Source organism: Podarcis pityusensis, assembly GCF_964106645.2.
Source record: "Podarcis pityusensis genome assembly, chromosome: 1".
In the NCBI taxonomy this organism is placed as follows: domain Eukaryota; kingdom Metazoa; phylum Chordata; class Lepidosauria; order Squamata; family Lacertidae; genus Podarcis; species Podarcis pityusensis.
Window position 1 is genome coordinate 14039958 of NC_138028.1, and position 13059 is coordinate 14053016.

Here is a 13059-nt window from a genome sequence, read left to right on the forward strand (position 1 = left end):
ATCCTGTGTTGCAAATCTCTTCGCGGGCGGCTGGAAAGATGTTCGCCTTTACTTTCTGGGCTGAGCAAATCATATGGGGTGGGTGGGAGGAGGCACAGTAATAATCTCCTGACAGTGGCCGTGTTCACACATCACTTGAAGCCATGATTAAATGTGAATGCGCAGCATGCAAGCGCATGCTAAGGCTGTGGGTGCTTTGCTACTCTTCTGCTCCTGCCACGCCGCAAGGAATAAGTCGTGGCCTGGCTTAGCGTTACGGCAGAAACCTGGCCTTGTGGTCCGTTTTCTCCAAGTAACCAATAAACAGTAAGCCATGAAAGCACCTTTTGTTTTGTATACCGTATTTTTCGCTCCAAAAGACACACCGGACCATAAGGCACACCTAGTTTTGGGAGGAGGAAAACAAGAAAAAATTATTCTGAATCCCAGAAGCCAGAACAGCAAGAGGGATCTGGCTTCTGGGATACCGTGTGGCTGTTCTGGCTTCTGGGATAACCGCGCCAAGCCTCTTCAGGGCAGCGGGATGAAGGCTCCCCCTGCCTGAAGAGGCTGCGCACGGCTAAGGCAGAAGCCAGTACAGGCGCCTTGCTAAAGGGGTGCTGTGCAGTTCTCCCTGTCTGAGAGGGAGAACTATGCAGCGCCCCTTCCTGGAGAAGGAACAGAAGCTTCCAGAACAGGCTCTGCGCAGAGAGGGAGAGCTGCGCAGCGCCCCATCAGAGAAGCGGGAGGGGGAACAGCACAGCGCCATTCGCTCCATAAGACGCACGCACATTTCCCCTTACTTTTTAGGAGGAAAAAAGTGCATCTTATGGAGCGAAAAATACGGTATATTTATTAAATTTTTATACTGGCCCTTCATCTGTAGATCTCAGGGCAGTTCACCACATAAAAAAAAGATAAGAAACACAGAATGCATAATCAAAACAAGAACAAACCTTGCCTACTTATTTGTGGTTTGCTTGGAGAGAAAACACATGTAAGTTCTGGTTTGGACAATACATTAAGCCAGACCATGACTTGTTTCCCGGAAGTAGCAGCAGAAAAAAAGTGAAGTGCCCATGATGTCAGATCTAGATTTGAACCATAGTTTAGCTTAACTACAGTTTGAAGCGATGTACAAACCAAGCCAGCAATCTCCTGACAGACATAGAAGCAGGAGAGACAGGTTGCTCACCTGTAACTGTGGCCCCTTGGACATCTACACAGTCCCACATTGGGGTTCGGTGCCTCCTCAGAAGATTGAAACCTTCTCAAGCTAAGTGAGGAATTGTTTTGTCAGGAAGCCCACTTGCGAGACCCAGGGCACATACTCAAAGGGGCATGTCTAGAAAATTGATTTTGCTTGCATTTTAATTGGACAGCACCCAGTTCACACTTATCAACCCAATATGCATAGCAAAACACAGCTATCCCTCAAAATTTGCACTTCTCCAAACAATGTGTACAAAAATGCATTATATTTGAGTAAAGTGTGTATAAGCATGCTGTCAGGGAACTGACATCGGAGCCTGAGGCGGAGGGAAGGCTCTCAAATGATGCTGGAGAAGGGCCAAGCAGGGAGAGAGGCAGTTCAGCAGAGGGGGAAGCAAATCAACGTTACACCAGGGATAAAGGGGGGCAGATGGGGGAATCGGTGAGAGGGCTCCAGGACTCTTCACTGGACACCAGCGGGGAGAGCACAGGTCCTCCGCTACCCACGCCCTCCCTGCGCAGAAGACTTCCACGCAGGGAGAGTAGGAGGAGACTGGGCGTCAAACAACTTTTATGTTGGAAGAGGTTTAAGAAACGCCCACTGACGGATTCTGCTAGCGACTGAGGCAGCCACGAATTGAAGGGCTGTCCAGACAGAAAGGTTTAACAAGGCAACATAGCCAGGAGAGGCGGCAACTTATGCACGAGCAACCCCATACCCATTATACATGCAAATACCAAAATGCACTATATTGGAGGAAACGGTTTGCAAAAATGTGTTTATTAGTCAAAACTGCATGCAAAAACGTGTTTATTGGGAAAGATGTGCAGCAAATTGCTGCCAGATTCTCGTGGGAAGAAATTCACAAACTGTTGCGGAAATGTGGAGAACGGAATTTAAGATTTGGAAAAACGAGGAACTGAAAGGAACCAAAATTGGCAGGTATACCTGTATTGTGTGTGATTCTTACCATCATCTCAGGCAAGGTGGTCTCAGGTATACAATTTTCCCAGAAGTCCTTGTACACTAGCCTGTAGCAGTATCCTTTAGAAACACGTCCAGCACGACCTTCACAGAAAAGGCATAAGCTGATTTGACTGGTTACGTTTGAGCTTAAAACTTCCTTAACAGTGGCTACTCCTGAGAGGAGCGCTTGCCATATCTCGCAAATGCCGCCTGCTTGCTTTCATTTAAGCCTTATGCTCAAAAATGGACTAAAGAATCAATCATCCACAGAGGCACCAGCAATAGGGAGACACTAGGGGCCTTTGGGGATCTTTCCTGAATTTTGCAGCCTTTGGAAGGGCAAAAAAAGAAAGAAAAGGGAATACAGCCCTTCCAAACCCATCAGACAAATCTGCCCCATGACTAACATTTCTACCACCCCTGCAAATTTCATTATAGAACAAGTCTCTTTGCACCCCGGTCTGTAGTTCTGCATCCTCCTTGAAGCTAGGATTTGTTTTACAGTGGTACCTCGGGTTAAGTACTAATTCGTTCCAGAGGTCCGTACTTAACCTGAAACTGTTCTTAACCTGAAGGACCACTTTAGCTAATGGGGCCTCCCGCTGCTGCCGCGCCGCAGGAGCACGATTTCTGTTCTCATCCTGAAGCAAAGTTCTTAACCTGAAGCACTATTACTGGGTTAGCGGAGTCTGTAACCTGAAGTGTATGTAACCTGAAGCGTATGTAACCCGAGGTACCACTGTATTCTGGATTGTTTTACTTGATGGTTTAATGTGTTTCAGATGATTTTGTCTTTAAAATATAAAGCGGTATAGAAACGAAATGAATAATAATATAATAATAACTTTACATCAGCACCATCCTTGCTGCAACATTTTATACCCTGAGAACAACTTACCTCTCCTCTGATTACTGCTGCTTTTAGAAGCCCAGCACAGCCTCAAGCTTTGATAGTTGGTCTCTTCATCACAGACAAGATTTTTGGTCAAACAGAAATCAATGACTACAAAAATAAATAAATAAATAAATAAATAAGAACGAACAAAGTTTAGGGAATAAAACTGTGCTTCTGCAATGCAAATGTTGGTTTAATGTGAGATAACACACACACAAAAGAGAGGAAAAGACTATGCAAAACAGGGGAGTGATGATCTGAAACGCCATGTTGCATTACAAGAAACTGTGTTCAACTTGGCTCAACTGGAGGCAGTCATAACTTTTCATGGTCGAAATTTGGGGGGAAAGTGTGGCGTATATTCGGGCCAATACGGTATGATAAACATCTTCAAATATCTAACGGCTGTCACATGGAAGACAGTGCAAGCTTGTTTTCTCCTGCTCCAAAGGATAAGACCCAAAATGATTCAAGTTACATGAAAAGAGATTCCGACTAAGCATCAGAAAGAACTTTATGAAGGCAAGAGCTGTTCAGCAGTGGAACAGACTCCCACAAGATGTGGTGGACTCTCCTTCTTTGGAGGTTTTTAAGCAGAGCTTGGATGGTCATCTGACATGTATGATCTAGCTGAGATTCCTGCATTGCAGGGCGTTGGACTAGAATACTAGATGACCCTTGGAGTCCCTTCCAACTCTGGAATTCTAAAATTCTATGGTTCTAGGAGTCTGCAGCCCCCAACATCCCCGATCATTGGGGCCAGACTGGCTGGGGATGAAGGGAGTGAGAGTCCAACAACTTCTGGAGGTCCACAGGTGCCTAATCCCTGGATCAGAAAGTTTGATGGTAACTGGGGGGGGGGGAACGGGACCCAAGTTCAAATCCCACGCAGACATGAAGCTCACGCCAGTCACTGGCCCAGAATGTAAGCAATGCTATGCCAAACCATGACTTAGAACTTGGGTCGGCAAACCAAGGCCCGGGGGCCGCATCTGGCCCAATTGCCTTCTGGATCCAGCCCGCAAACGGTCCGGGAATCGCCACGCGGATAGGCATGCATCTGATTCTGATTGTTCGGGTTGCGCCATTTCCCCCACACACATACGCAGCGGCAGCGGCGTCTACTCCCTCCCTCCTCCTGGCTTCTCCCCGCCCTGCCTAGAGGAGGAAGGGGGATGGGCTTTGTTGGTGCCAGCCCCTCTACGGAGCCCTTTCATGCGTTGCTCATTGTCCCCCCGCCACCACCAGCCCCTGCTGCTCGCAAGACACAGGAGCCGCTGTTGGCTAAGCGCCCCTCTTGAGCGGCCTCCATTTAAAGCAGCCCCTCTCCGGAGCCTTTTTGCGTGCCACTCATCATCCCGCCGCTGTGGCGTTTGCCTCCTAGGTGGGTCATAAGGAAAGGGTTAAAATGAGTGTGATGTGATTGGCCAGTGGAAACTGATAGGAGGAGTTAGGGTTAGAGGGGGAGTTGTGTGACAGTTAGTTGAGAGTTGAGAGTTGGGAGTTGAAGGAGGAGGAGGGAGGAATAGTCTGTGGGTTGGTTGGTTGAGTTGTGTTGTGAGAGGAATTGTTAGGTGGAGTCAGATAGATAGATAGTTGGGATAATCAGTTTGAAGTTGTTAGGAACGAATAGGACAGTTAAGGAACTAAGATTAAGAAACTGCCAAGAAAAATTAACTGAAACCATAAGCTTGTTCATGCCTAAAAATAAACTTGATTATTTGTTAACGTTAACAACTGACTGGACTCCGTATGTACCCGTGAGGAGAAACGGGTTGGTGGCAGCGAAGAAAGCAATCACAGTGGTGGCACAGGGTCAATAAACCGTCAAACGTCCGGGGGCCCTGTGTGATCGCCACAGCCGCCTCCAGCCCCTGCCGCTCGCAAGACACAGGAGCTGCTGTTGGCTAAGTGCCCCTCTCAAGCGGCTGCCATTTAAAGAAGTCCCTCTCCGGAGCCCTCTTACACGCTGCTCATTATCCCTCATTCATTTCCCCCCCAAAATATAGTCCAGTCCCCCACAAGGTCTGAGGGACAGTGGACCGGCCCCCGGCTGAAAAAATGTGCCAACCCCTGACTTAGAATGAACACGCAAAAAGATGTGGATAACTCTCTAATTCATCTCACGGGGCCGTTGTTGGGAGGATTGTAAGAGGAGACAGAGAATAAGAAGCACATATGCCTCACTGAAGAGTAAAGATGGAGAATTCCAACAGAAACAGGAGCAGAAATTGCCAATGTTCGCTTATTCGTCCCACGTCCAGAATGAAAATCACTCCACTGAATACAATCTGCATTCACTGCTGTTGCTTTCAGTCTGCAAACAGTATTTAATTAATTAGATTTCCCCTTATTTGCATTGTGCTTCCTTTGCACTCAAGTGAACGAAGTGGAAGAACGTAATTTCGCCACAGCGGAGAATGAGTAATGCGCTTTTTGCAGAAGATGAACTGAAGCGGAACTGAAGCAGCGTTGCATGGGATAAATGCAGGGCGGAACAGAAAATGATGACTTCTTACATCCCGGCTGAAGAATCGTAAGAGTGGGATAAACATGTGATTAATTAAAATATGTAGCAGCAGTCTGAATCTGATGCAAACTTTACACCCCCCCCCCCAAAAAAAGATATTGGTGTTTGGTTTTGCTTGCATTTTTAAGAGGTAATCTCCATTGCAGAAGTTATACCTTTTTTCGCCGCTAAACTGAAGACCAGATTAAAAATGGAGGGAGCTATCATTTCTAAAACATACGCTTTTCAGCAGGCAGAAGATTCTGACTACCCACTGAAAAAGCCTGTCCTCCTTTTAAAAAATCAAGCAACTGTGAATGGATTAAGACAAGGGCACAGACATTCTCCTCCTTACCTCATGGCTGCTGCTGCTGCTACCACCAGAGGTCATGAGAATATTGTCAGCTAAGCTTGGGGCTGCTGCCAGCGCAAAGGTCACAAAACAGCAATACCAAACCACCAGGCAAAATCAAGGAAGTGCCTGCGAGGAGGTGGGGGGTAGGATGGAGAGTGGGATGTGAAAACAAGCCTCCTTCTCTCCTAGCAGGGACAGGGAGCTCCCTTTTGTCGAGAAGCTGCTAGTGCCAATCGGAAGGTCTTGATCTTGTGTTTGTGTCGCTCCGCATAATTGTTTAGATGCTTCACGTTGCTGCCAAGAGTCAGCTCACACTTTATGGGCCTCAAAGCAGGTTTCCTCTTTAGCGACACACACACACACACACACACACACACACACACACACAAAAATTCGTCACTGCAACACAGCATTTGAAAGAGTTGGCTTTTAAAAAGCAATGCTCCTATCAGATTAGGCCAGTTGATGCCTACGGCTCTTGAGCAAGGTCGCACATCCTCAACTCAAAGGCTTCTCCTACGTTAGAGCCCTTTCGTGCTGGTGTGATCGTATTTTTCTGCAACTGGCTGAAAGCAGACTTTTAAAAGATAACACAATGCTTCATATGATGCTATGTCATCAGGCAATGCCTTCCCCATGGTGAAGATGCTTGTTGTAATGTTTACTCGTGATGCTTCTTATTCAACATAAGATCCCCTGCAAATTTAGTCAGAAGGTTCCTCTTCAAGGCTTCTTCCCCTTGCTTTCTTTTCTAAGGGAAAAGGAGCGTCTCCACCCCCATCATCCAGCCCAGACACTGAGGTCCAGAGCCTTATGGCGGTTCCCTCGCTGCGAGAAGTGAGGTTACAGGGAACCAGGCAAAGGGCCTTCTTGGTAGTGGCGCCTGCCCTGTGGAACGCCCTCCCAGCAGATGTCAAGGAAATAAACAACTACTTTACTTTTAAAAGACAACTGAAGGCGGCCCTGTTTAGGGAGGTTTTTAATGTCTGGCGCTGTGTTGTTTTTAATATTCGGTTGGAAGCCACCCAGAGTGGCTGGGGATACTTAGCCAAATAGGCGGAGTATAAATAAATTTATTATTATTATTATTATTAGGGTACTAAAGCACTAAATTGCAACTTAATTAGTTTGCTCTTTTCTCAGCAGCCTGTGTGCTCTTCAATTCCTGGTTAAGTTTTCTTCGCTTTCCTTCAAAAAGAAAAGAAAACGTAATTCAAGTAAACCTATAATTAAGGCATGCATACTCATGGTCAATAGAACGAGAGTCAACGATGCCGTATCTCCACTAGGCAGGAAGCAATGACATGGGAAGACGGCAAAGGGAGGAACCTTCAACTGAACAGTACAGTAGTGCTGAAAAGTTTGGCAGTCTTCATTTGACAGGCTGGAGCGACAATTCCATTTGAAGAGGACAAAATCTCCGCAAATCAGATGTGAAAGAGAAACACAGACACAATATAGAACACACTAGAATGTACTGGGTTGCCAACAATATTGCCTGACTTCCCTATTTAAAGAAAAGCGAGCGAACCAAGGATGGCAGTTCCAGACTAAACAACTAGTCCTGAAGCTACCAAAGTTAAAAAACAAACAAACCACACTTTAATCTCACAGAAAGCAAAAGCACTGAAGAACCCAGCTTGGGTTGGCTTAGCATTCTTTGGTGTGAGCAATTTGTGTACAACCCAGAAGCTGGAAGAATCAAAGTGCTGCAGAACGCTGATACTATAAAAATAGTGTTGTAAGTTTCACTGGTTTCTGCACAAGTTTGGTATGGCTAATGGCCTCTGCCTTGTGACCATTATACTCCATGCGACATTATAATATTTGGCTTGCCAAGAGCTGTCAATCTCTACTTTTAAAAGCTCAAGTGTCTAGCCCCTATGGTAAAACAATGCAAGCAACTTGTCTGCAAAAGACTCAAAAAGCCAGGCTTCTGTATATGTGAGGAGCTTCCTTACATCTACTCCACACATCCTAACCACTACATGAATACAATAAACGCTACTCCCCACTTCTCTGTCCTACAACCTCCCCCCTTCTTTACCTTTCTGGTGCTTACCAAACTAGCACCCGAAGCAAGTGCATTTGATTTTATGCAAATTGAATGAATCACAGTAAATTAAAATAATATACCTAATTTAATGTGAGTAGTTATTGCCAAAAGCCATAAATAACTCCCTCTTCCTGACTTTCTCTCTGAACAAAATAAAACTTTTCCTTGGGGCAGAATTTGAATTTTTGGCACAGAGAACACTCCATCCTAGTTTTAAATGTGCCTTTGAGAGAGCTCCGAGACAGGGAGAAAAATACTTTAGCAATTCTGCCTTACATAGTAAAACAGGGACCCAGGGACCTTATGCTCAGAAGTTACTCTGAAGCAAGCAGCTCAAAGGGTTTTAAATGCTGATTTATCAATAATGCTAGAAGAAAAGAAAAGCAGAACATACAAATATTTATTTTTATTCCTATGACCATAATGCATCAAAACATGCTTACCATATTTGACATCTGGAACTGTTACCGAGCTCTCTGCAATGTTTGTAGACAAAATGATCTACATGAAGGTTTTAAAAAAGAAGAAATAATAAATTATTAATTTAACGATTTACATGATTTATTTAATTAACGGCATTTAAAGGCTGCCCAACAACAATACAATTTACTAGCCTTAATATAAAAAAGCCTTAAAAAAAACAAGAAAGCAAATAATCACAACAAAAATTATTACTGTTATTTAAATACAGCATATATGACCAAGTAGAATCATAGAACTTTAGAGGTGGAAGGGATTCCCCCAAAGGTTAACTAGTCCAACCCCTTTTCAATACAAGAATCTCAGCTAAAGCATCCATGACAGATATAAAGAGAGACAAAGACACCATCAGCAAAAGCAAAATCATAAACAGCGCCAAAAGATTAATTTCAAACCCTGGGAGAAAATAAAAATGTGTTCACCAGGCACCCAAAGAACCATAATAATGTGGGCACCAGCCAAGCACATTTTCTAACCAGGAGCCACCACCAAGAAGTCCTCGTCTCCAGCAGCCATCTGGTGCTTCTTATTTGGATAAGGCACCTGGAGAAGGGGCTCAGAAACTGACCTCCTGTCCAGGTAGGTCTATTGGAATAGATAATGTTTTAGGTATCCTAGCCCCAAGCTATTTAGATGAGAAGACTATATGGGTTGCATGTGGATGGTCTGCAATAGCTACTTTAATTTTTTTTTAAAAAACTGGGCATCTTAGCATGTTTGTAAATAAGCCTTGAGATGCATGTAAAAAGAGATTTATGAGTGAATACTACTGAAGCCATTGTTCAAAAATCTCACCTTTCGGTAACCAGGAACTGGAGCCAAGAACACATTATTCTGTTCTTCTAAGGTGACGCTGGAATGCAGCGGATATACTTGCAACCTAAGGAAACACATGTGAGAAACTTGCGGCTCTTCCAAACCACCTGCTTATTGAGCATTCATCTCTATATATTTTCACAAAGTTTGCCGGGAGGTAATCGGATGCCCGCTGTTTACCGAGCTATCGCTGTGATTTGTTTGCACTGGTATTATACCACCTCAAGAACCATTATCCCAGCGCACTTTGCTGCCACCTGCCTTAGTGCAGAAAGTCCTGCGAGGCGGAGACAAGTTTGTTGCACAAGAACACCAACCCTACTTTAATTGTGCAAGCTAAATTTGACCGCGTACAACTGAAACCCACTGGCAAAATAGTGACATTCTGGAAGTGGCCCCAGTAGCAATAGAAGGGCACAACCAAACACTGGCACTGCAGGTCCCATGGTATGGAAATTTCCAGCAGAGATTTGGCAGGCATCCTTGCTTTTGACTTCCAGGCATCTCTCAAAGACTTTTTATTCCCACAAAAGGGCCCAAGCAGTTGTTTAACATTTTCTTAAGTTGGCTTAAGTTGTGTTGCTTTTGCAGTTTTTTATGTTGCTACACATCACCCTGATGTTTTGCAAGAAGGCAGTAAATAAAACTGGATCTTGTGCACGGGTTATTGGGGGGGGGGATAGCATGTAAAGCCGAAATCGCATATAGTCACTCCCCTGGAACCAACCCTGCACAAGCAATCTTACCTTCCAGAGCCTGTGCAAGATCTCATGGGGCCATCTGAGATCTCACAAAGGCCTCCAGAGCCATGCAAGACCTCTCCAGAATTTACAAGGTCTCTGCCTTGCTTACTGGGCTCTGGGAAACAGGCTCTGGAGGCCTTTGCAAGATCTCGGATGGCCACACAAGGTAAGGCAGGTGGAGAGTAGGTGCGGAAAGAGCTTTTAAGCTCGCTGCCTTACATGCATTTAATTTGTGTGCTATCGGCCAGCCACCAAGCACATAAAGCTGCGTCACAAGTAAAGTGGGTGCAATTTGCGCGCCTACTGTGAATAATAATAATTTATTATTTGTACCCCGCCCATCTGGCTGGGCTTCCCCAGCCACTCTGCCCTGGACACAGATTTAACCTGTGCCTTCATGGACAGCTGTGAGTCCAAAATGACTCCCAGGCTGCGCACCTGGTCCTTCAGGGGCACAGTTACCCCATTCAGGACCAGGGAATCCTCCACACCTGCCCGCCTCCTGTCCCCCAAGAACAGTACTTCTGTCTTGTCAGGATTCAACAAACAAGGGGCCCACAGTTGTAAAAGAGAACATGTAGGGTAACAGTTTCTCTTTCACCCTTCTGCTGCCCCAAATAGGCTCTCTTAAGCTTTCTGTGCTATTACACCAAACTCTTATCTTCATCAAATGTGGCTGTGCAAATACCATGCACTTAAACCACATCCACCCTCCCCCCCCCCCCCCCGAACTGGGAACTGTAGTTTGTTAATGGTGCTGGGACTTATATTTCTGTGAGGGGTAAACTAGAGTTTCCAGCACTCCTTGGAGTCGTCACAGGCTTTAAATATGTGTTAAATGTAGGGAGTGCAAGTGGCCTTCATTTAATTATGCCCTATCCATGTAGCTTACTGCAGCTAAAGGCAAATATATTGGGGGGCGGGGAGAGAGAATGACCTTATTCGACAGAAATAGCACCACAGCGCCTCTCACCATAAACAGATTTAAGACTCACCTCTTGTGAGCCATGATCGTGAGAAGCTCATGCATGCGATTTATTTCTGCCAAACCTGGAGGGTGAAAAATAACCGATAAATAGTGTGCTGCATGTTTACTCGGAGCTAAAGAAGTACAAAATCATTTATAGTCATCTGGAAGATTGTTTATTCAACTGCAAGCGGCTTTCACCCCAAACAAACGTCTCCTATCTGGTTTGCGTTCACACTTTTTGATTCTCCAGCCAAGTGCTCAGATTGCGGCTTACAGTCTCATTTCACACCCCTGCTATCACGCTGTGTCCGTTGCATTCCCTGTGACCTTCACCTAAGTTGTTAACATTTACTGCCCAGGATGTTCCAGACTCGGCTGAGAGGCTGAGTGATGGTTGTCCTATCTTGGGAGGGTGTGTTCGGTTTCTAGAGCCTCAAATTAAGCAGGAAGGCTGTCTCACTTGACCAAGTAACTGCCGAAAGCTAGTATGTGCACCAGGCCTGACCAATTCACAGGCTTCATACTCCTGGCCAATGGCAAAGGCCAACCTTGATGAAGCTGTTCTGTTTTGTTCCCGATGAGGGAGCCAAAGAATGAGAGCACATAATCCACTTTAGCTCATCTGGCTAGGCCCCTGTTTGAAACCGGGAGTTCAAAGGGAGAGCCCATATGTAGGAGTGCCTAGATAAGGTCCCAAGTTTAATAATCCCCGGCATCTCCAGTTTAAATCTAAAAGAGTGGGAGAAGATCAGGTAGCAGGAAATTTGAAATACAGTGGTACCTCAGGTTAAGTACTTAATTCGTTCCAGAGGTCCGTTCTTAACCTGAAACTGTTCTTAACCTGAAGCACCACTTTAGCTAATGGGGCCTCCTGCTGCTGCCGTGCCGCCGGAGCACGATTTCTGTTCACATCCTGAAGCAAAGTTCTTAACCTGAAGCACTATTTCTGGGTTAGCAGAGTGTGTAACTTGAAGCGTATGTAACCTGAAGCGTATGTAACCTGAGGTACCACTGTACCTCTGCCCAAGTCTTTGGAAAACCACTGCCAGGCAACTGGGCCATAAAGAACCAATAGTCTGGCCATGTGTAAGGTTATCTGCCTAACTCTACACAAAGAAACCGCAGCCCAAACGACAAAGAGTTGGTGACATTTCCTCATGTATTAACAAACACTTTCTCCTCCATCCCAAAAAAGTAAAAACAAACCTCACCAGGTAAAAATGCCAGTACACTGCCACGCTCAGTTATGAAGTCCAAATTCTGGATTTCTGCATGTGGGTTTCTGGTTTTAGGGAAAGAGACAGTATGCATTAGTTTCACGTTAAAAGCAACAATGATCTACTTTTCCAAAAAAAGGCCTAAGGAACAGATTCGCTCACAATGCCAACGAGGGAAGCTTCCCTTTGTGTTTAATGTTATTCGGCTAATTGAACAGATGTGTTTACAAAGTGTTACCTGGAGCTAAAATTTCTGCAAAATACATGCATGAAGAAGCTAAGAGCAAGAAGCCTACAATAGCCTTAACAGAAAGAGAAGCGTTCTTATTCCCCATTATATCTCAAAAACTTGTTGTGTAACAAGCTTTTACAAGCGCTCTCTTTACATCACAGCAGCTCACACTGGAATGCATCTCCCAGAGATGGCAATGTAACAAATAGAATAGTTTTGATGTTTTGGAGCAATTCTAGCAGCTGAAAAACAAAGGCATATGCTTTCGAACTATGTATCTAGAATCATAGAATCATAGAATCATAGAATCATAGAGTTGGAAGAGACCACAAGGGCCATCGAGTCCAACCCCCTGCCAAGCAGGAAACACCATCAGAGCACTCCTGACATATGGTTGTCAAGCCTCTGCTTAAAGACCTCCAAAGAAGGAGACTCCACCACACTCCTTGGCAGCAAATTCCACTGTCGAACAGCTCTTACTGTCAGGAAGTTCTTCCTAATGTTTAGGTGGAATCTTCTTTCTTGTATATTTTATATCTATATTTTATTCACAATAGGAATCTGAGTGGCCTTCCCCATTTTCTAGCCAACCACCTCAGCCAGCATGGCCCAGGGTCAGGGATGATGG

The 13059-nt window shown here is 45.1% G+C and overlaps 1 protein-coding gene across 3 annotated transcripts in view; it reads right to left on the reverse strand.

Annotated features, from left to right (window-relative positions):
• TDRD9 (tudor domain containing 9) overlaps window positions 1–13059 on the reverse strand; it is a 100421-nt gene that overhangs the window by 41746 nt on the left and 45616 nt on the right. For all 3 annotated transcript variants that reach the window (XM_081007366.1, XM_081007367.1, XM_081007368.1), the window contains 6 exons: window positions 12194–12264; window positions 11008–11062; window positions 9249–9333; window positions 8417–8474; window positions 3057–3161; window positions 2163–2260 (listed from right to left, as the gene is read on the reverse strand). In XM_081007366.1, the coding sequence (XP_080863492.1) occupies window positions 2163–2260; window positions 3057–3161; window positions 8417–8474; window positions 9249–9333; window positions 11008–11062; window positions 12194–12264 (472 nt within the window). The remainder of the gene's footprint in view (window positions 1–2162; window positions 2261–3056; window positions 3162–8416; window positions 8475–9248; window positions 9334–11007; window positions 11063–12193; window positions 12265–13059) is intronic.